The sequence below is a fragment of the Stigmatopora nigra genome, chromosome 7 (genome assembly GCF_051989575.1).
Source record: "Stigmatopora nigra isolate UIUO_SnigA chromosome 7, RoL_Snig_1.1, whole genome shotgun sequence".
NCBI lineage: Eukaryota > Metazoa > Chordata > Actinopteri > Syngnathiformes > Syngnathidae > Stigmatopora > Stigmatopora nigra.
The window spans coordinates 820,904-845,942 of record NC_135514.1 but is presented as its reverse complement, the minus strand read 5'-3'; the positions used below and the strand labels follow the sequence as shown (position 1 = coordinate 845,942).

The following is a 25,039-nucleotide window of genomic DNA, read 5'->3' as shown; positions in this document are numbered from 1 at the left end:
GTCAAAATGTAACCAAGCAGAATATTTACAAGGCAAACCGGAGGTGGCTCCCCACAGTCGATCAACCGTGCTATCCTGGTGAAGTACATTTTTTTTCCTTGTGCTCTTTTTTTGGGTGGGGGGCACTGTCACACATTTTTAGTTTAAGCGTTTTATTTGCACACCCTTTTCCCAAGTGGAGTTTACTTAACAGTGACATGCAGTATTCCTGTGCAGAATGGTTCTTCTCAGGAAGGAACCTTTTTTTTTCTTTCCAGGTCTTGTTTAAGCTTGTGCAGTATGTTCAACTATCGTATTTAAAATATCCCAAACAGTCCAGTGATTAGGTTGGCAAGAATTTGTTCTCTTATTCAAATTAATCTGGGCAAGCCACCAAAATTCTATTGCATTATGATTCAGAGGGCTACCATTATTGATTTAATTGCATTAAGCAAAATCAGGATGCATAAATCTGCACAGAATGCAGTTCAAATCAGTGCAACCAACATAATCACACATCTGTTATAAAGAAAATGTGTAACAATTTAAACAGCTTGCAAAAACCGGGAAACAAAATCCCCATACTTATTTTTACCTGAGAAATCTCTCCCTAAAGTAGACATGTATTTTTAGTGCTATGGCAGAGAGCTTGGACAAGTTTGTTGACGCGGCAACCATAAGATTTCATTATTGTGCTTTCAACAGTGTCACTCACTAGACCCTGTTAAAATGCGATTAAAATCGGAATACTACTTCTTTTACTTTTTTTTGTCGCACTGTTTAAGATTGGTAAAAGCCAAGAACATCCTCGTGGTTCAAAGATAAGTGATTTCCGATTGCTTTGGACAAGGAAAAAACAATCCTAAACGGCCTTAAAATAATAAATGTCCGCTTGGGCTAGTGAATGAACAATTCTATACATTTCAAGCTGGCGGTACAAATCGTTGTAATAAAAAAATAAAATAAAAAAGATTAAGAGCTGTACATAAATCGACACACGTGGAAGAATTATTATTTTATGCTGGGAAAAACAGGTTCTCCTCCCATGTTTTGCAGGGGACTGCTTTCCCTACTAGCTTAAAGGGACGTAACCCCTTGGCCCCTTTTTTTCAATTCACAATTTTCTTTATGTTAGGCTCGAGGCTACAGAATTCCACAGATAATCCAAGTTAATCCCACAACTCTCCCACTACCAGCACATGGTGATGAAATATTTAAACCTTTTGGTGGTTTGTCGATCATCCTCCATGTAGACATGCAATAATGGCATGAACGGATGAGAGGAGCCCATTTAAAAAAAAGGAGTGTGGAAATGGAGGGAGGTTGGACAGGAAGACCACCAGAGACAAAGCTGGCAGAGGCAAAAGAGCAAAGTTAGTAAGAATGACAGCGTGAAGAAAGTTTGCATTATAGGAGAAGAAGACAGTGGGATTCCCTCATGGCGTTTCATTCTTTCTTCTTTTGTCCCTTTCTTTTTCCTTCCAATAAATCATTGTCTTTTCTTTATCCCAGCAGGCGACACAAAAACCCAACTTTTATTTTTGCCCACTCCTGCCTCTATCCACATCTGACCTCTCCCTCTCATAGACATCCGCTGTGCACGAGGGGAGGCGAGGCTAATTACTGAAGCTTTTACCAGGTCTCGGTAGGCAAGATAGAGTGCATTAATGTCTAACTAGGGGATATACAGGCGGGGTGACAAAGTGAAGACAGTAATGAATGAGCAGAGAATTGACAGTGGAGGGCAGCGGAGGTCAGGCAGTGGAAGTGATTTGAATCATTCCGTCGTCTTCGCTGTCACGACACCCGAGCACCTGTGGGAGATACCACGGACAGCAACGGTAAGTGAAGGAATCGCTCGGGTTGGTTCATTCTAACCTTGTGGGGCAGCCATTTAGACACATGGTATATATCATTTTGGAAACCCATTTGGTGAAGCTTCCATCTAGCCCCTCAGCGACCTACAAGGATAGAGAGGGTCTAGAATAGAGGCGGAGTTTAGAGAACACAAAAGTGAGTTTGTAAACAATGATGAGCCTTGAAGAGATTAGCCTAGATAAAGGGTTCACAAACCTTTTACACCAAGTACCGCCTCTGGAATACTTGGCTCCAGGAAGAGGCACCATAATGTGCAACATCAAAGTGCAGTACAAAAATTAGCCTGGGGTTCTATTTCTAAAAAGTACTATTATTGTTATTTTTAGCCATTGCAACGTATGCAGTTTAAGCCCACATATTACAGTGATTCAAATTGTTGAACATAAATATATGATATTGTGGCAGCATGGTGTTAAGTGGTTAGCACGTCTGCCTCACAATTCGGAGATCGAGGGTTGAATCCCGGTGGGTTCCAACCTTCCTCTGTGGAGTTTGGATGTTCTCCCCAGGCCTGGGAGGGTTTCTACGGGTAATTTGTTTTCCTCCTACATCCCAAAAACATGAATGGTAGGCTGGTTAAACTCTAAATTGAGTGTTGGTTGTTGTTCATCTAGTTATGCCCTGCGATTGGCTAGCTATCCGTTCAGGGTGTACCCCAAATACTTTTAGTTTTTGCTGGGGATAGGCTGCAGCTCCCCTGTGAAGATAAGCGGCTCAGAAAATAAATGTAAATGGCATTGTTGTTGAAAGGGAACTTTTTAGATGCCAAAAACTAACTAAACTTTACATGATATACAAAATACTTTTGGCAAAATACAATACTCGGCAGAGAAAAGCACTGATTCAGTGAGTGTAAGGTAATATGGTGAAAGTTGCTGTGTAAACGTCAAACTGTCACACAAACGGTTTAAACGGTAAGTCAATCTTTTGCCTTGAGAATTACACTACCTGAATGGTTCAATATGTATGTCAGTCATTTCCCCAGGATGAAGCTTCAGAAAACACAACATTCGGCAAATGGTTCCAAGAACATAAGAAAGGAGGTGTGCCTATTTGAAATCCTTGGGTTTTGGAAACATACTTAGTTGGACATAGTGACTTTAGATGATTAAAAACAAAATAAAAAAATACAATACATTTAATACACTAGGGTAGACAGCAAACCATGCCTTAAGACTAGATGATAATCCAAAACTATTATATCAAAACCTAGCAATATTTTTCGAGAGAAAAAGGAGAGCCTGAGCCTTTTGTTGATATGATTGTTTTACCAACTTTCATAAATAGTTTCTTCTCAATGCTAGGAACTTCATTCATTTTCTGTAACGCTTATCCTCACAAGAGTCATGGGAGTGCTAAATCCTATTCCAGTTAACTACAGGCACCAGGCAGGGGACACCCTGAGTTTGTGGCCAGCGAATTGCAGGGCACACGGAGATGGACAACCATTCACGCTGGCACTCATATCTGTTTCATTTTTTTTTTTAGATTCAGACCTCATTGATTCTCATGTCCATTCTCCTGTTATATTAACACGCGCCACAGTTCGTTCTTCATTATCCTCAACCAGCATTCATAACTGGTTGGTTCCTGAATTATATAGAGCATATCCATCCACCCACCAGTATCTCCAGCTGCTTCAATATGCTGCTTATCTCTTTTAACTCAAGCACCAGAGAGAGAGAGAGAGCACACAACTTTGATTGACCTCCCACCAGTAACTTTCCGTAGAATGGATTTTTCAGAATGGCGCCGCCCTTCACACACACACTCATACACACACATACACACATACACACATACACACCTACACACATACACACATACACACATGCACACATACACACACATACACATATTGTATTTGAGTTTTTATTGTTCTTATGCACTTTTAAAAATGTTTGCATTTTCAACACAGCGACTAAGGATTTGTTTAGAACTAAGGACAGACAGGGCTTGATGGGACAATCCAACACAGGTTGGTGACAAAAGGGGTGGGCAACAACAGGGGAAATCAATGGGTATTCACATGGACAAGTTAAGCAAAGGAAAAAGAATAGGGGGAAAAACTAACAATGTTGTTGGTCTTTATTTTTTATGTACAACAATGTTTCTGCAAACATTGCGTAAAGTAGTGTAAAAATCTAACTGAGATTAATAATCACTATAGCAACTGTATGGTTCTCTTCAGTTATTTGAAAAGTCCCCCACAACACTACAGGTAGGTCTTTTAACCGGTCTATAAATACAATTGGGTCGAATATACTGGTATATCCTCTTTTATAGTGTTTTATACAATGAAGTAATGCTTCATTAAAACCCAAATGTGTTTTATGTCTTTCTAGAACAGGAGTGGGCAAACCAGTCCTCTGGGGCTGCTGTGGGTGGAGGTTTTTGTTGCAACCAATCCAGCAAAGGCACTTTAACCAATGAGAATTCTGCAGAAAACAAGCAGAACCTGAATGCAATCCACTGATTGCACTAGCAGGACACCAGATTGGTGAAAAGGTGGCCTCTTTATGGATTGGAAAAGATTGCCCACCCCTGGTTTAGCACACAAGGGTGATAGTTTCATTCGTTTCAATGTTAAATTTTATAGGATAGATTAGTGCTTTGTCACACATTGATTTAAACTCGTAAATCAAGGTACCACTGCATTATTAAAACGTCCACATTCGCAGGCCGAGGTGTTTCCGTTTCATTTAAGCATGTGCGCATGCTTGTGAATGCCTGAGTGTGCATAGTAGTAGTAGGGGGCGTGTCCATACTGAAGAAGAAGAAAAAATGCGCTCCAGATGTGTCCTCTGGCTGCAGTCAGACGCATCTGGCAGATGATGGGTGGAGTGGCTGACATGAACTTGGAAGTGGCAGCCAGGCGATTCCCGATGTGCTTGCGCCACCACGTTGGAGGACTGCGCCTGTGACGTTTGCCTTGGTGGGCGTGGCTTAAGAAGCGGGCGACCGCTGGCTGCCGAAAAGGAAAGAGACGCGCGGAGGAGAGGAGCTGGAGGCAGGCGTGCTCATTGGAAGGGACGATGCTTATCGGATGAACGAGGCTAGGATCAATAGTTATGCTGCTTTTTATTAATGGGGGGAAAACAGCATCACGTTAAAAAAAGACAAAAACAACTTGATTGACGTGGACTTTTTTTTAATATATATAATTTTAAAAACAGTGCCTGTAGTCCGCATGAACTCTTTTGCCTTGTTTACTGGAGCGCTCCACGCCCGGAGGAAGAGCGATCTCTCCAATTGAGCGTCCCCGGCCACCTGCACTCATCTGGCGGACACGACAGCAGCAGCTCCCGGTGAGCGAGTGAAAAAAAAAGCTTTTAAATTTCAACATTTCTACTACGGTGGAGGAGAGCTTTATGAATTGGTGCGTCACAATTGACTTTTAGTTTTTTTTTTTTTTTTTACTAGACTTTTTAACGAACTGGCAGCCAATGAATGCATTGTTTTGCACTCTTGTCTAACAGGCGTTAGCTGGGATGTTTGAGTCGCAATCTTTGGTGGGCTGAAAGCATCTGAAGGAAGAAAAGAGAGTGAGAGAGACGATAAAAAGACTGAGGAGAGGGTGGAACTGAGAGCATGGCTCTGGTACCGCTGTCTCTTTGGGTGCTAACGACTCTCACCTGGGCCAGCCCGCTCCAGGGGTCCATCAGCAGGCATTCCATTTACTGGAACAGCTCCAACATACAGTAAGACCTTTTTGCCTTTTGTGGTTTACGCGCGCGTGAGTGTGTAGGGAAGCCAGGGTTATTTATTGTCATCCTTTTTAGAAAGGAGAAATGTGCTGTTTTTTCCTTTCTTTTTTTGCCCCACTATTACGTTCTTTATTGTATCCCGTGGGATACTTTGGATTCATAGTTATTCATCCACTGCATCTGCTGCAGATATTCTGTGTGCGTGTATGTATATGCATTCCAGTTTGATTTAGAACACAGTGCATACAATATATAGAGGAACATTTATGGTTTAAAAAAAGTAGAAATCTAAAAGGTTCAACTGGTGCCACAATAAAAGCTTAAACAATTGTAGAGGATGTTAATTTCGGCATAAACTGTCCTGAACGTTAAAAGAAAAAGTTATAAAGATGAAACCTTTTTTGAAATCTGATAGTTTTTCAACTCTATTTGGTGTAAAAAAAAGTTAAAGGGAATTTCTTAGTTTTTTTTAAATTCACATTTATCATGAGTTGACAGTAAGATCTTTTAATGAAAATAAGATGAATCTTTCTACTGCTTACGAGGTGTAATTCTTTTTTTTTTTTTAAATTTTTATATGACTTAGCTATGACCCGTTACTTTGCCACATCAGTAAACTACACTACTCATTTTGGTGCGTTACCCCAACACTAAATGTTTATGGTCTGCTCTTTGGTTTAATGTGAGGTCATAGTGGTGTGCCCCGCAATGAGTGTGCATGCAAGGGCACCAATGATTGCCACCTCATAAGTCATGCCTCTGCCTCTGATTGGGTGGTTTTCTGTGGTTGTGTGGTTTCCTTGTAGCTCCAATTGGAAGCACAAGACATTTTTGCATCTTTTCTCCTACTACCAACTCACTAAGGGTGTTTTAAATATGATGGGAAAAAAACAACTCCCTCTTTAAATAGTAAAATATAAAAAAACACAACTGCAGGGTGACGTTTTCTAATTTTGCATGCCTTGTTTGGCAGCGTTCCTTCTTTTAAGTGAGATGCCACAGATATCCAATGAAAAAGGAGCACACACCCAGAGTTAACCCTATGAGGTTTACTGAGCTGCCGCATGCTGTCACATGGTCGAAACGATCTAGATTTTTATAGCTTAATGGTATTTTTTATCATATTTGGGCATTATACGACTTGAGAGAGCAGAGTATCCATTTGAATTGTGGGAATATCAAAAGAAAACCGAATCTCGTAATGGTAGAACATTTATTTAAACTCTTAGAATAACACTATCCACTCCTAGCCTTTGCTGCGAGTGTCAGCGGTTTCCAATTTGTCATTTTCTCTCCATTTATTTGGAATACCTGAGAAAATCTAGATGTTTTCTTGCCTTACATATAGTATAGTAGTTCTCTACAATATTCCATTTATTTTTATTTTTATTGAAGTCTCCCACACACTTTTTCTTTTAAAAGAGACTATTAATGTACTTCTTATGGACCATTTGACTTGCACACAGACTTTTAGTCGTTCCCATATTTTTTCCTTCACCATCAGCTCACGCTCACCCATGCAAGAACAGAACATCCAGCAACAGTCTCTGTTAGTGTCGTCTCTATCTGGTTCAATTAGGAGTACTTCTTCACGTTGACCCCATTGTGCTGTAGCAGTGTCACTGTTCAATCTCCCCTTCCTCACTCTCCACATTTTAAATCCTCCTGCTCATGTCTACACTCCCACCGTTGTCCTTTTTGTTGCCCTGCTAATCCGCTCACCCCTCTTTCCTTCTCCATTTAAATGATCCAGCTGCTCATTTTAGTCTGTTTTTTTTGTGTTCCCGTTCTAACCTTGTGAGTTGGAGACTCAAGACATATATTTTCTTATCGTAAGAAATGAAAGGTAAAATTTGACACTGCAACAAGATACTAGAGTTCTCTTGGCAAGGTCACAGAAAATACAAAGTTACATACACAAATTATCTTCTCCTCCCATCTGCCTTTGTGAGGAACATGTCCCATCTTTAGTTGAATATTGTTTTTACATCCTCAGTTTTTTTCTTTTCTTTTATTAGGGCCCTAAAACAAAGAGATTAACTGTCTGTGTCAGTTTTTATGAGTGTGCTTATTAAAGATGTAAACAACATGAAAACTCTGCTGGAAAAGAATCAAGCGTTTACGCCAGTCGTAACAACCAGCAATTTTAGTTTTACAACAGGAAGTTTCGGAATTTGGAAAATGAACATGGCCTTGAGGGTGTCACAATTATTAACAGAATTTGTTGTCTGCCTAAGAATACAAATCCTCTATCCCCAGATTGATGCCACTTATGTTTCTCAAGAAATAAACATACTCAAGTATCATTTACTTTGCAGTGGATATTTGTTCATCTCCTAAAGGCCTTGTCATAGCGCTTCTTATAAATCTTCAGTCACGTAATGTTCACCAGATTCCTACCCAGAAAGTATGTGTCAATCTGGTTCTGGTCATGTGCTGTTTATACGGGAAAAAATACCCTTTTGATAACTGAAAATGTATTGCTTAAGAAATCATTTGTTATAAGATTTCTATTGATTTTATTTTCTTGGGTAAAAATAGGAAGCGGCAAGATTGTGATCATAATTTTCATAGGCACAATTAATTTAGACTTGTTGATTTTTGCATCACTACCCCATCCCTTCTAACTATTAACACGTTAACCCATATTTTTTTATATGTACTTCTTGCTCCATTTAAACAGACATTGTGCTGCTTCTTTCACGGTAGAGCCAACATGAGGCAGAATAATCCAGTCATACGGGGACATGCACAGAAGCTCCTCATTAAGCCACAATTGTATTAGCTACTGTACAACGGCTCCTTGAGAAACTCATTAGCAAAGTGACCTGCATATATAGGCACTACTGTACTGTTTTAAATCTATACCTTCCATTTAAGAGGCACTATGCTCCCCTCAAAGTTCCATTGGTTAGGACCTAAGAAACAAATATTTGCTTGACTAGTGGTTACTATATGAAATATCCTTATTCTTTGCATTCTTGTTGAAACCAAAATATCAGAAACACGCAGCATATTTTATTTTTCCAAGGGCAGTGGCCTTAAATACTTTTCAACCTTCATTTAATTCTTTAGGAAATATTCAAACACACAGAGATTTTATAGTCAACGTCTTGAAAAGGTCTTTTTGGAGTAAGTTCGATGTAATTAGGTGTCTTTATTTGCTGCGTGTACGATTTAGCTCACAGACAAAGGTTATCAGAGAGCAGCTTAATCTGTAACCTGACCCTCCTGATTCCTGCAGTCTCTGCCAATCTTCCTCCCAGCGGCGTAGCCTCATTCGCTGCGTGTCTTTCAGTAAACGACTGAGCTTAATTAAAGAACATTGCGTCTCAGTAGACCTGCCACGTCGCTGATCTTCTTCTTGTCTTTCTTTTGCATTTCTCTTGCAGCATAGTGGCAATGTCCAGTACACCGTGAGGGTGGCCATGAAAGTGCAGTTTAACTGTCATCTACTCTTTCATAAACCAGTGCTCATAGTGTTCGCATATGTGCTCTTGACACTGCACCACCCACTTGTTGTAAAGGTTCTTGTTGGCGTGCGTGTGTCTCGCTAGCGGCGCTGTGGACTCTCCAGAGTTTCTTTCACTTGGCAGTGCGGCGTGGAGGTTTCAAAGGCCAATAATAAACCGCGGTGTAGCTGTCAGTCGGCGCGGTAAACACACTGTAAAAGCTGCAGGCTCCTCATCCACATTCTGACCCCCTCTGAGCTTTCTCATCAACCTCACGAGACAGACTGTTGCTGAGGATTAGCAGCCTCATAAATAGATACAACTCTCATTCACGGCCAGCAATATGCTACATTTCTTGCATTAGCTCACACCCTATCAGTCACTGGGCGATATTGTCCCTAGGCGCAATGTGTTAGTTAGATGGTTGGTGTGCGCCAGCATACGTGTGTAAGTTGGTTGTCGGCTGTTACAGATGTTGCTGTTCACTGATGGGTGACTGCAACAAAAACAAATCCATCAATCCATTAAATCGCACATTATCTTCCACCACCTGGCAATTAGCCACCAGTGTGAATGGGTGTGTGTGATGTGTGTTCATGAGTGTGGGATCTAATAATGGAGCAGCTTTCTAATTTGCATACCGGCTATTTGGTAATATCTCTTAATTTAGCTGTGTTAGAAATGAATCCTTTGTTTCCATATTTTTCATGTCACACATATACAAGCTCGATGGATTTCATCTTATAAAAGGACCAACGTTTCAAAATCATTTGTGTAGACCGGATAATAAAACAGTGGTGCCTTGTGAGATGACTTTAATTTTGCCCATGTCATACTCAAAAATACATTCATTCAAAAATATCTTCGGAAAAAAGACTGTTTTTAAAAGAGATAATAGTCACTGTCCTAATTTGTACATTTAGTGATTGCCATTGTAAATAATTAAACAGTTTGAAGTCTTTTTAAAGATTTGTTCCCTAGTTGCTATTATAGATCGTGAGGTTGTTAGGTTTAGGTTCTGTTGTCCATTTATTTATTTCTAATTTTCTTGGTATCATTCTCCATGTGATCACACTTTAATTTACCTTTTGTGATCTCCCCTCTTGTGTTGTCCACCATGCCTCTCATGTCACCCACCTGTTCCCCTTTATCTCCTTATTTCAACCCTTTGTCATTGTCTTCCCCTTGTCAGATTGCTTGTTTAATTTCAGTTCATTGTCCCTATTATCTCCCCATGCCCTTGTTTCACCCAGTACATTTTTTTTTGCTCCTTTAGTGGTTACTTTTTGTCTTGGCGTTTTATTTTGGTAAACACGTTTATGATTCTTAAGGAACATTTGAGAAAAACCTCCTCCATCCCTTTTTCCGTCTGGCTTCCCTGCAAGTGGGTTCCATCATCCCGCCCTATCACAAATCTTTCCAGAGGTGAGATAAATTGACTCCACTGCTACCATGCAGTGCTCATATCTCAATTTTTTGTTCACATGCCTAAGCCAAAAAAAATATGTACTTCATAACACCACTGTTGGTCAATATCTTTTATTTTGTATGGTGCTTTTTATTGTGTTGCTCACACTATACTTTTTAGTTTTATTTTTCCTCAATAGTTACTGTCTCATGTTAAAATAAATGGTGCCATAATTGTGCTGGGCATTACTACTTGTGGAACAGAAGTACAAACTTACAAAAGTTATCTTCTGATACAAGGAAGGCATGTGTTATAATATGGGCGAGTTCGAATGAGCAAATCACTGTGGAACTATTTTTTTTTATGTATTGCTCCAAATTCAAATTATGTCATTGCCACGTTACTTTACAAAACTTACACAATTCTCTCACAGACTTTCTGTGGTAGGTTCTTGATGTGCTCAAATTCCAGATTCATTTTCAGAAATGCTGCCACTAAAGTGGGGACGGTTTGTCTCATTTTCAAAAAAAGTGTAATTTACTGTGTCCAAATTGTATTCCTTAACACAAGTGAAGCTGGATGACATGCTCTAGTGCTGGTTTATAAGTGGTGTTTGTGTTGACTAGTGTAGATTTATGGATCCACTACCTAGTATAGTGGTTATCATAAGATTTCCTTTAGAATTTCCACTGGAACATCTCTTCCCATGTTTGCATCTGTTTTCTCTGCTGCTTTGGTTTCATCCCACATTCTCTTAATTGAAGACTCGAGTTTGGTAGGTTAGACTTGCATTTTCTACGTGACATTCAATTGAGTAACATCTGGAAAAAATGTTCTACTCCCACTAGTTTTAATGCAACATATGTTTTACTTTTACTTGAGAATTTTTGTTTAATGCATTACATTGAGTTGCATTTTGCTTACTACGATAGTGACTGTATTTCACATATCCATCATAAACACTAAGGATTTGACAGTGATTTGATAATATTTTTGTTGATCTTACACACCTCTGCCTGTGACTAACGAACAACCAGTCCTAAGGGGTATTCTGCCTCTTATCTAGTCGGCTAAGGTATCGCAATGAGGACAAACATTTGAAGATGGATGTGCCAAGCTAACTGACTGATGTAACCTTTCCTATGGAACAATGATTTAGCTAGTCTTTAATCATAGCAAAGAGCTTAAGGATCATGATAATAATGCAGATCATGTTTCACAAATGCACCCAGTCATTCCCACTCTCTATTTAACACAGTAGCCTTGATATGTGTGTTTGGAGAGAAATGTACCTTAGACATTAAACAAGCCAATCAAGCGGCCTCCTGACAGGAATGCAAACAATCTGTCTCCCAGCCCCACTTAGCGCGACAACATTTACATTTATGAATATGTGCACAAGGAAGACTATTACTCACATACTATCTAATGGCGTCTGTGTTTTTCTGCGTGATTAGTATGTACAAGCCATCCATCATGCACTTTTTGCACTGTTGCTAGATGTCAGATAGTTACTCTGTATGCACAAGCTACGCAATCATCATAGCGGTTATATAGATCCAGCCATGCGAATGGTCATTAGTCAAAATAATAAGGCCTTGTAGCATGCGATGCAGTGAGTTGCCTGTTGGTTTACAGTAGTAAAGTGTTAGAGGCTTTCATTTTCTTTTCTTCTTCTTTTTTTTTTGCATGCCATGCTGCAGACACTTTCACCCGGGCGCCATTAATTAGAGACAATAGGGAACACACCTGTGTGATGGATGGCCGCTGTTGGCATAATAAGACACAGTGGTCTTCTTTGCCCTGTGTGCAGTAAATACACTTTGTTGCTTTTTTGGATGCCAGTAAAGGAGGGAGTGGGGGAAGTCATTAGTGTCTCAGCTTCCCAAGTTTACGTCCAAAGAGAGCAGTGGTAAATTTGTCCTTTGTCATCAAATTATGACCAAATAGGAAAGCCATTTCATTGCTGTATCTAGAGGGACGCTTATAAAAAGTTTGGGTTAACTTCTATTGTGTCAGAGTTTGTGTAAAAAAGGAAAAAAAAAAGAAACGTTAGCGCCTTTATCTAGCCCATCCACATATTCATTTGTAAAATCTAAAAGCATACCACATGATATAAATGCACCAAAAAATGTAGTGAATTAAAGATGTGGTGCCAGTAAAAAAAGTAAAACTTCATATTTCAGTCTAACTTCAAACTGGCATATATCAATAAAACAACAATATATTATTTGTAGTGAAACTTTCGAGAAAGTATTTTTGCGCAGCATTCTCTATTCTTTGTTAGTTCTGTGATTGACAGGTGATAAGTCTCAGTACCCTGCCTTTCTCACTAAATCAACTGCCTCCATGACCCTAACAGGATTAGAGCTTTAGAAAAAGAATGGCTTTAAGGCTACATTGTCACAAAAATGACATTTTCCCACACTCAGGGAAATATTTACTGTAATGCAATGTAAGAAAAAAACTAAATCTTAATAAGAACACAATTACAGGCGACCCATATCTGACACCTTAAATGGAGGAAGTCCTTTCAGGAAAAGGCAAAAAAAAAACCAACAACAATCCCGTCCCTTATCAAAACTCTATTTGTGTGTAGTATGGTTAATACATTTTTATGTTTAATTCAAGTCACTCTATAATTGGTTAAATTAATTAAAAAATGTAAAATGCAGTTGACTTAAAATAGATTGAGTATAAATGAATGGCCATGTAGAAAAAATAATTGTGTGCAAGTTTTTTTTAATTTTTCAAACTAATATAGCATGCATACAATCCCAGTTCAGTCCTCCTCGTACGGTGCTTGCATCCCAGATAATAAATGTACCTTAACCAAGTCTTATATTACACAATTACTCGTAGAACACTGAAATTGATGTGTATAATAGGAAAAGCCATAAAAATCCAACTCTACTTTGTCTTAATTGGCTGTTTCATTTCCTCCTGTGCTGATGAGAAACTCATCAGAAGCACTCCAGTGAAAATGAAGTATTGATGTCCAATGTTAACTGTGATTGCTTTGAACTCAAACGTTGGCTCAGAAGGTTTAAATAATGTAAAGCCCATTAAAGCTGGATTTGCAAGTTGATTGGATGACAATTGAGAACAAGTGACTGATTTAAGGACCTCAGAGCGGTATATGATCAAACCTGGCAATTTTTCGACAAATCTGTAGTCAAAAACTTGGCTTCAGTATAAAAGCTCCTCTGGGACCTTCAAGTTCTTTAAAAATTTGGACTCGGTCTGTGGGAATGTTTGGTTCAAAACCACCCAAGCATTCATTTATGGACATTACAGCGGGCGAAGGACCTACAGCTAACTTTTCCAACAAAGTTAGCCGCCCTATAAAATGTGGATGTAGGAGGAGGAGGAGGGAGGCATTTAATTTATATTTCTGAGATTTTGTGTGAGCAGAGATTTGGGGATTTTTACTGACACAGATGATCTGGGTTTAGAGATAGAAAGGTCTCGGCATATTCCATTACAAGGTTGCAAACGGCTTGTGAGGAAGCAGTTTGCTATACTTAAAGTATTAAAGTGTAGCTAGTATATAAGGACTAACACTTATGTAAAAAAATGCACTTTGCATACAAGGTGATTGAAAAGTAACCCCCCATTTTAACATTCTTATAATTTGCTACATCCAACTGTGTTCATTAGGCTTTTAAATATGAAACATAACAACCATTGAGAAAGCAAAACAAGCATGAGTCCAATTCCCATGCATCATCAAGCATACATACAAAAATAAAAGAGAAAATATGAAAACATGAATAGGGAGTAATTTTTCAATCACCTTGTATACAGTGTGAAATTTTCAGAGTATTGACAGGGAAAAAATATTTTTTTTGTGTGTAAAGCCATTCATAAACATTCATGCAGATTGCTTGTTTTGATTTAAATGTTTGCTATAAGAGCCGTTTTACTGGAAGGAGACAATGCAGCTTTAGTACCTGGTTGGTGAATCGGTAGTCCCCCGCTGCTGTGTTGGTAGTCTTGGTTCGATTCCCGCCGTTGTGGGTTGTGTCAGGAACGGCATCCGGCGTAAAACTTGTGAAAAATCTATCATGCGGATCGACTGCTTTGCTGTGGCGACTCCTGAGGGGACGAAAAGGCAGACAATATGGTTTTAGTCCAATCAAAGCTTGCTGGAAAAGACATGTAGTACATTTTTTAAATGCCACTAAAAAAAGGTACAACCACTTTTATTAGATGCTTTCACCATTACTGCTAACTGCAAATACATGTCATTTAAAACGACATGGCCTGAAGCCAATAAATACCCATTATTTTTCTTCTCCTGACAGCCAAATTGACAACTGACCACCTCTCCTCTTCTTTGTTATTTAGAAAAAAAGAATTTTCCCCACCTAAGTGTTAGATTTAAACAGATTTTCGAGAGAGAATAAATCCCACAGCCAAAGCCCGGAAGCAAACAACCCACGCCCGCACACACTTGTTGAACTGATGCTGAGTTTTAGTGGCGTAATCAGGTGGCAATAACAAGGCTGTGTTGTTTACAAGCTGCTTTTATCCATATATAAATATATATAATACGTGCGTATGGATGTGTGCGACATGTGTTTCAAGTTGCTGCTCTTTGAGCCTCTGCACACAACAGCTGTGCCTATGGCATGTTTGTGGCATTCAGGCTAATGATGGCAGCTCTCCTCTTGTTTGTAGCCTTATGCTGGGTCTGCTCACAACAGACACAACTGGAATTATATTAATAAAGCCTAGTGACAACAATAAAAACATTCTCCAGAGGTACATACACGTAGTCATTCAACCCACATGCTCCAGCTAGAGGTGCAACTTAATGGCACTTAATATGGTATGGTTCCATCTGTAAATTTCCACTAGAATGGATGTTGGTCAACATGGAAATTTCCATTGGAAATTAATATGAAAAACCTGGTCTCAACTTTGAAAATACATTTGTGATAGAACAATGCATAGACATCACTTACTGCCTCAGTGTGGTCAGGACCTGCTTCCTCATGGGAGGGCATGTGGGTGGAGTTGAGGAGGTCTTCAAAGTATTCGGCCCATCGATTCACAACAGTCCGAGTCGAGGTCAGCAGCACCCAATCCCCACCACAGACTGTGTTGATGGAGTACCGCTTTGACCTCCTGAGACATCGGATGGTGGTCCAAAAGTCGTTTCACCAAACGGGTACATCCCGGGTGGCATATGTATATGTTTTTAAGTGGTAAATGGAGTCAGTAGATGAAAAAAAAGAACAGTTAGGAGAGACACTTTATTATGAGGGCAATTAAGGTCGTCGAGTCAACAAACACACACTATGCCGATTCCACCCACGAAGAAACCCAATGTCTTTAATTGAGGTTTTATCCATTTAAGCTGTCACAAAGAGACCAGTGCTGAAAGCTTTTTAACCGCTCTCATCTCCGTAATGACGCACATCACAGAGTTAATGTGTCTGTCAGAGCGTTCTTTTTTTCTTCTTCTTTTTCTCCTCCTAGCTGAACGGACTGGTAATTATACGGAAATTGGGGTATGGCTAAGTGAATTATGACCTTGTTTCACCGTAGGGTTTGAATGAGTCAAATACATTGCCAAAACCAGAGCGGCAGGCCTGAAATGCTCGTTACATGGGACCTCGGTGTATGAATATGACTTAAGTGATGTGTAATTACAAACAAAACATTTACACAAAACTTGACATCATCTTGGCTCTTAAGCGTGATATGGCATTGTCTCTGTTTGCTTCTTTAGCTTCTGCTCTTGCTGACTGGTTGTGTGAGCCTTGGTTTCACTGGAATCCTACGCACACTCACACACATTTTTATCTTCCTCCCCTTTTCAGCCTTACTGTTGACTTCTCTGTATCGCTTCTTACCCACTTTCCCTTGGATCTTTGTACCACGTTCAAGTCTCTCCTCCGTGCATTTCACTAATTCCTTCCTGCTTGTTTATGAGGAACTATAGTTCCAGACTTGGAATCGATAAATCCAGCTGCACTTCAGCAAAACATTGGAATTTCCACACGTGTAAATTTGTTGGAGTCACTGCGGAAATTAACTTGCATGCAGGAAATTACATAATGCCCCCTTTTTTCTTTAATCAACACATTTTCTTGGATAGTTAGATGATGCACAAAAATACAGGCATGTGGGTAGAGATGCCAGACTGAGAGGGTTCTCTTGTGCAGGGGTATCAGGGTGGTTTCTTTCTTAAGGGCACCCAGATGATTTACGGGAACTAAATTTCCATGTCTGCTAAAAACACTTTCCATTTTGTACACCAAGGGACTCAAACTGTGGCCGGTAGAAGTACAAATTGCAACCCTGAAGGTAGCATTAATTCAGTGGTGACTCATTGCTTTAGAAAATCAGGGGAAATGAAATAAAGTGCAAAAAAATTGATTAGGACATACCTAATTAAAACATAACATCTTATCATACAATTTAATACCCTACTAATCTTGTAACCGACTCCGCAATTCTCTCATTGAACATCCATCTTCCAGGAAGTAGAATAAACCAATAATGGTTATTAGTGTCAGTCATCCTGTAAATTGCCATTCAAGTAGCACAGTCAGCAAGCTTTCAATTTCAACATGAATGGCATCACAAATTCTGCCTAGCAACAGGTGGCTTACAGTCGGGGTTTGTTTTCAATGTGATGAATATTAGTGGTTTTGGAAGTCACATTTTTAATGTGATGTGTACATAAAGGTATTTTAAACATTACTAAATATTATAATTCAATTTACCCATACAACATTCATGACAAATATTTTCAAAACTGGTATCTGCTCATCATTCATAATTGTCAGAGTCTTATACTTTTAGATGCTTTACTGAGAAACTATCAACATTTTCTGGCTAAAGGGATGCTGTATTAATGTTTGGAATGATTAAATCATGTCTTTTGTTATATTTTATGAATTGTGTGTTTGTCCTTGGACTATTTATGAATGCAATGTCTCAAAATATAAGATTTATCTATTCCCTGACCTTCATTTTTTTATTTTTTTTATTTATGAGTGTAAAGAAAAATGATCCAGTCAGAATCCATAATGTGGCATGCGCATATCCGTTGCGGGCTATAAATTGAAATAATATATTTTGCCATAGATGGATTGTGAATAAATGAGGTCTCACTCCCGTGAAATAAATAACTGTGAGTGAGCCAAAATTGCACATGCACCATGAAACGCTTACCAGATCTACTGATATGCAACATTGAATGTGATGCAAATGCAACAGATGTACATTATATCAGTATATAAAATATTAGCCCACCCACAACTCCCCACCTGTACAACCAGCTGTGTGCATCCATGTATGTCCATGCAACGTGTAGTATCATTTGGTTTGATTTCTGTCCTGTGTAAATATAAGCAGCTGTAGAACTGAGCGATGGTGGGCTAAGTGCAAACACCCACACTGTCCCCCATGCTTCCAGGCGTGGAAATGTGCAAGCGTTTGCCTTAGGAAGACGGCATATGAATGAGAATTTACCACTTCCTATGTCCTGTGCTGACTGGGGAAGTGCGGGGTTGTGGTTCTGTGTGCGTTTGAAAGATATATGTGCATGGGGGGAAGGGGTTAGCAGAGTAAAAGCACCCCAGTTCAAAAGAATTCTGTGTCACTTCCCTGGAGAAAGAGAAGTAAAGATAGTGGCAAGGGGGGGGATATATTGTGAAATAGAATGTGTTGTGTGGATGAAGCACAGATATGCAACCAGGCAAACATGCCTCCCTTCCCTAATATGAGCATATACATTTGTGTGTGTGCATAAAGAAGTGTGTTAGAATACCCCATAGCTACAACTATTCCACCCACATACTTTATCCACATGTATTCCATACATAAATATGAGTACTCCTTAACTGCCTGGTCCATGTTCTTTCTTATTCACCATAGATGCACAAAGACACATCCTATACAGACAAGTGCTGCCATTATCTTGCTCAACAAAATGTATTGTATTCTTCCCCCCTCATGTTTGGCTTAGGTTTCACTGGACCACAAAATATTTTCCCCACATATGTTTGAAAGATGTTGGAAGTTGTTGAAAAAAATTATAAAATTGCAGTGGGCGTTAGCACAATAGGGTCGTGCTTCCGCGACAGGAAAAGGAAAAGAAGGCAATATTCCTGGGAGCATTTGATTTGGAAAAACATACGTAGTAGAATACAATTTAATTGTACGTTTACTCAGTGGATGGCAGTGGCGCGTTCACTCCCAAAGTCCGTGCAGGCACCACAATATCGAAGAAGAATTATCCAGGGAGTCACCATTACCCACTTACTGACTTTCGGCTTTTCCCTTCAGGGATATTTGACAGGGATGGAGAAAAAAATGGAGAGCAACACAGATAATTATAGTAGTCAAACATAAGCCAAAGAGGAGGAAATATGACGAAGTGTATGTGACACGTGGATTTATTATTATTTTTTTGAGAGATGAGGAGAGATTGGTATGTTTCCAATGCCAAAACGAGCTGGCAGTGGACGGTAGGCAACCAAGTTAATTTAGATGTCAATTAAAGACATTATACCCTAATCACGCTAATAACTAACAAGAAGTGAGTGGCAGATAGTGAAAATAATATATAATATAATGAAAATATAAGCGCATATTTGGCTATTGAATTTTTCCTGATATGTTTAAGTTTATGTTTGTCATTTTTTTACCTTCTATTTATTGTAGTACAATGTATAGCTACTCTCATTCCAGTATATAGGACAGCAAAATTGAAAAAAAAAATCAAAAAATGAGTACCCATTTTTCGTTGGTGTCCAAACATTCTGCATCACATTGCAAAATATCAGCTGAGAGAATCAAAGCGTCCGCAATGGCCGAGTAGGCAACTAGTACATTCTTCTGTGCATCTTTGAGCCCACAAGACAGACACACAAAAAAAAAGAAAAAGCACTGACGGAGGGCAAAGACGAAACCAGGAAAGCCGCAGAAGAATAAACCTGCAGAACAGTACTGCCAAATCCGAGGTCAATTGTGATGAAAATGGCTGTTCACCAACACGACAATAGCTTTTGAGTGATGGGACTAAAGCGGCTCGGACGGGCTTATCCTGAGGGCCTTGACTGTGGTGCTGCGATCATAATGCCCTGGAGTTCGGTCCTTTTTTTTTTGTTGGACAGGCTGGATCACAGAGCACCCACGGTCCCAAAAGCTTTGGCCCCCGGAACGTCCCAGGCATTACCATATCAATGCCAACCAGCTTTTCTGCTGCCAAGGAGCAATTTGGCTTTCCGTAGTGCCTCCTGGTTAGCAGCGTCCTGTGCCTTCACGCCACCATTCAGTAGGGAGTCAATGTGAACTCAATGTGGAAAGGAAATGGGATAAAACTCATTCCCCTTGAAGGAACTCACGTCTCACACATTGTGTGTGTGTGAGTGTGTAAAACAAACACCTTTCTACAAACTGCCCCGAAATACAATATGTACTCAGTCTTTTACTTGCCTTTATTCATATACAGTAGTCACTTGAATTAAAAAGTTCGTTCTGCCCATGGGACAACCAACAGAATATTTCTCTCCAATAAAATAAATGAATAAAAGTAAAGTCATAATGTCACTCCATCCCACAAGGTTTGTGGGGGTGCTGGAAACTATCCCAGCCAACTTTGGGCAGCAGGCGGCGGACACCCTGCATTGGTAGCCAGACAATCGCAGGGTGCAAGGAGACAAACAGCCAATCACGCTCATACTTATACTTAGGGGAAATTTAGTGTCCAACCAGCTATCATGCATTTTTTCGGGAGGTAGGAGGAAACCGGAGTACTCAGAGAAAATCCACACAAGCCAATGGGGAACATGTGAACTGCACATAGGAATATTCAAACCTGGGTTTGAACCATTTAACCTCTTGGCCACCGGGCCACCAAAAATAAATATAATATCAAGGGGTAACGACCAACCATAGTGTGTAAAATGTATTGTGTATAGATATGTAACACGGTATGCTATTTTTCTTATCTGTGTTACTTCTTACTGTTTGTGACCTGATTTAAGTTCTTACTGGATTACATAAAAAAAAAAAAAACTACAAGTCTAATTTTGCCTGATCCCGGCATGCCGAGGTGTAGCACCGGCCTATTAATTTTTGGTGACAGCTGCTCTCCGATGGAAATCCCTTAAGGTGGTCCGCGGACCCGGAGTCATTAAAACAAAATGTTCGGGACAAAATTTTTCCCTGCGTTCCAAAGCAGAAAACACTTTCTCTACACAGCTGTTTGACTAACTTTAACATTAGATTGCAGATATTTTACAACATATAAACATAAATACTAATACATTAACTATCTTAATAAAGATATTAGTGCTTAGTTAAGATCTTCAGCTAATTTTCACATTTAACCAAAAGTGAATTGGTGTGGTTATAGTGTTTAGTTTAATAAGGGAATAAAGTCAAAATGTTTGAGTGGAATATCTGGATTTAAACGTACCGAAGGGGTCAAACTCGCATTTTAATCTAAAGTGAATGCCATCGGTTGCTCTCAATTAAGAGTCAGAGCTGGCGGATCATTTCTGTGAATATTTAACAAGCAATCTGTGTGATCGTGTAATGACTCCGGAGAGCTGGATGGTTGGAGCGTCAGCAGCTTTGCAGCTGCTTTGGTCCCATTTCTAAACTCCAGGGCCCCAGATTAGTGAAGCATGAATAACTACTTGCACATCACTACTTGCTGACTAGATCATTAAGTAGGTATACCAGTTCTAGCTTGGAGCCATTACTAGTGTAGAAATCAAGTCAAACCTTTGGTCTTTATTTTGCAGTGGTTGAGAAGACTGTAGAAATGATGGTGTTATTTATTTTATTTTGTTTAAAGATTGTGTCAGATTATTTTTGCTAGACACCGCCAAGGCCCAACTTTGTCAAAGATGGGTGAATACATTTATACTTTACTCATAAAAATGTCTTCATTCTAAACTTAAAAAAATATTCCATATTAATTTTTAAATATGTCCATGTGTTTGTCTGTAATTTGCCCGTCAAATTATAAAAATATCATTATACACCACCATTTGCCATTATAAGGTTCATCGGAATCTGACAATCCTAGAGCTGGGAAGAAAATGGATAATCCTCTTGTGACTTTTTTGGTACATGATGAAGAGGATGAGAGTGAGTGAGGAAGAGGACTGTGGAGAAAATCAATAATGAAAAAGTAGCTGAAGCAAAAGTAAAAGTTGGAGTGAAGACAGCCGAGATATTGGCAGCGGACGTCATGCTTTGTCACAGAGAATAAGAAGTGTTCGGCAAGATGCTGTTTGATGTCCTGGTCTTGTTTTAATCTGTCAGACAGAGCACACACAAGCACACACACAGTCTCACACGCGCACACACACAGATACACACACTCCGACGGCAATTCCTGGCCGTGTTTCTGCAGAGTGCTCGGAGGTTATCATGCATCGTCAGGTGCCAGACCGGCTCAGCGGTAGATTTGTCATTTGTAATTAGAAAGAAAAGGGGGAGCTTTTTTCCCCCTCCTCGTCTCGCCTCTCTCCAATTCTTGGGCTGACTCGCTGGGTATTGACAAATAAGACACACACGCATATACAGACGCACACACATGTACTGACACATATTTGATAGGCCAGGTTTGATTCCATTAAGCCGAGTTAGTCAGTGAGGTGCCGGTATGAATGTTGATGGCCCCTTAGTGCCAAATGGTATCCGAAGTAGACACTCATAACTAATTATCCCACAACATACACACATTTGTGAAGTCAAAGGCACACAAAGCCTCTCTGGTCTTTGGTGTCTCTGTGGTCACGGTCTCTGCAGTTCTAAGTCCTGGTCACGGTTAAAGAGGCTTCCTTGTGGAGAGCATTCCGGCGTGGAGTTTTAAGACGCAAGCAAAAGATAATAGAAAAGGGCTAAAATCGTATGGGGGTGAATGTCTCGGAAATACCAAAACATGGTGCGGGTGAAGATATAGGCTGTAGGTGCTTTTGGGACACTATAAAAGCCAGTGTGATTCCACCTTGTGCTCCATTGTTGCATTATAATGCTAAGTGTGTATTTGCAAGGCCTGCTGGACTGTGGCTGTGGGAGTGCATGGTTTTTGATGCTCACGGGACCATCACATGCCATTCATATGCAATGTCCATTTGGATGTACACAGTGTCTGTTTTAAGACTTTTAATTGCTTCAGTGGTCGATGGTGTAGATTTCCATATCAATATAACCATGACCATTGTGCATTCTAGGTGGCCTCGGAAGGAGGAACTCGGTGGAATTTTAGCGCCTATAACAAAGAACTGACTGGAGTAGCTATCATTATGTGTTAGTTACCTGATTGCTGTTGTTGTTGTTGTTGTTGTTGAGTCACTACGAGCGCCTGAGGATTACCCTCAGACAGCGCTAGAGCTGCCACTGGAACGCGGATTAGTTCATCCGGGGGGTAGTCGGAGGTGAGGGGCAGTCAAATATCTCCGGCTGGATGAAAAACGTAGGGTGCCACGTTCCTTGTTGGCAGCTCTGAGTGGTATTTGTTGGAATTCGCAGGCCGCGGCGAGCGGCCTCTCAGGAGACACCACGTGAAGGTTTCCAACTTTGTCTCCCGATTGCTGTTGTTGTAAGAATTGAAATGATACTCCAAAATACTGTTTTTCTCATTATTTTTCTAAGTAGAGTACCACTAGTGTTAAGGTTAGGTGATGTTGGTTTATTTCTGTCAAATTCTCAGATTTTAGTCGACCTTAACTCTAAATTCAGTGTGATTATTGACTGTTTTTTAACATTTTTATAATTTGATGTAATATCCTTACTATTTTTTTTTTGCTAAGAAAAGCAAAGCACTTTTTTTAAAAGTCTCCATTCAGACTGAGATATTTTTATTGGCTTAAAGTTATCTACATTTTATCCGCCAGTAAAAGCAGAATGAAGCGGAATCATAAATAAAAGGAGGATCTTTTGTCATGTCATGTCTCACGTTGCATCATGGTACTATGTGGCAAGAAGCTCTGCATTATAATTCTAGGATTACTTTGCACATTTGGAAGCGAATTTAGCAAGACAGATGGTTCAATCGTGTTGTGTGGTCGATTTTTTTTTTCTTGTGTTAGTTGGCTGTGTGATATAAGGTTTTTCCGCTGTACATAACGTTCTATAAAAGGTCCATAAATTTGCATTTTAATTGGAAAATGTAGTTGGTGGTCACACGTATCGTTGTAAAGTGCACGGTAAATGCATAGCTACATCTAAAATTTAACAAGAATTCAATATATTTTAAAGTACTTTGAGCAACATTTAATTTGAGTAAAAGTGCTATATTAGTACACGGACAAAATATCTCAAATAAATCTTTGAGTCTTGCCGATACTGATAAGGTTTGTCTCACTTCGTTCACGGTAAATTCTATTGACTGTTTATTTGTTAAAAATAGAAAATAATCATTTCTATAGTAGTATACTTAGACTTTCAGCAAGATCACATTTTCATGGCTGGCAAAAGAAATTGGCTGAAAATGATTTATCCAATGTAAGTATGTGTGTGTGTGCTTGGTATGTGAGGAACACGTGAACGTTACGTGCTTTGCTTTATTTTCCGTTTGTTACGGTCCCAAAGCGATTATGGCATAAAATTCGCACACATTGTCAGAATGCGGGGAGTCTCTAATGTGGACGGACGCACACAACAAAGTGCACGCACTCAATAACCTGGCAGGGCGGGTCGTCAGAGAGGCCAGTTAATGACTGCCGGGGACAGAAAAGGGTGCACCAGTGTGGTGGTGTCAAGGCGTCGTGACAGATGCTAGTTGTAAAACTGCTCGCTCACAGCTTTATTGTTATGAAAAAAAAGAGTAACGATCAGATCCAGCAAGATTGATGCACCTCTTTTTGTTCTTTTTTTTTTTTTTTTTTTTTTTACAAACACACACGCACACACACACATTTAATCCACTGTTGATCCCAGAGGAGTTCCTCCTATCAATGGCCCAACTTTTGTTTGCACATTTGACTGCTTTGTTCATGTTTTTTTTTTCTTTTTGTTATTACAGAAAACCTATTGTCTGCATTGTAGAAAAATACTGGAGAAAAATGTGGCTTGTGCACAGTTGCATCTGACAATTTTGTCCATTAGGAAGGTATTGATACTCGATTTTGATTGTCTGGGAAGGAATGATGGAACATTATGTCGATAGTGGAGATTCACATGAACTTGATGTGATCATGAGACAAGATTATGAACGTTTACCATTTTTTTTATTGAAGCAGTTTGGGGTGTTTGTAATATTTTGACCAGAAAATGTAAAGGCAAATGCATTTTGGGACGTGACTTGCTTTGGGATTGTCAAAAGCCCATACTCAGTCAGCATTCAATCACCCTGTTTTTCTGATAAAAGTGTTGAATATTAACAGTATCTTTTTAACTTTTGATCTTGACCTTACTTCATGTATAATTGGTATTGGTATACTTCCCCTGGAAAAAAAAGTTTGCTCTGGCGAGTGCAGTATTTTAAAAACGTTTTCTTTTTCCTGTTAATATCTTTGTAAAGAAAGGCTATAAAAAACACCTACAATTTGTGAAGCAAAGAGACTCACCTCTGTCTCAAATAGCAAAATAATCTGCAAATAATACACTTAACACTCAAGTGTTTTTATATA

General features: G+C 39.5%; 1 protein-coding gene across 2 annotated transcripts in view; it reads left to right on the top strand.

Moving 5' to 3' along the window:
- The first annotated feature begins 4,397 nt into the window (after positions 1-4,397).
- efna3b (ephrin-A3b) overlaps positions 4,398-25,039 on the top strand; it is a 56,215-nt gene continuing 35,573 nt past the window's right edge. Inside the window, exons 1-2 of one of the 2 annotated variants that reach the window (XM_077721337.1) lie at positions 4,398-5,165; positions 5,337-5,558. In XM_077721337.1, coding sequence (XP_077577463.1) covers positions 5,449-5,558 — 110 coding nt within the window. In that variant the 5' untranslated portion in view covers positions 4,398-5,165; positions 5,337-5,448. Of the gene's footprint in view, positions 5,237-5,336; positions 5,559-25,039 lie in introns of both variants that reach the window. The other variant, XM_077721336.1, reaches the window with a different exon arrangement.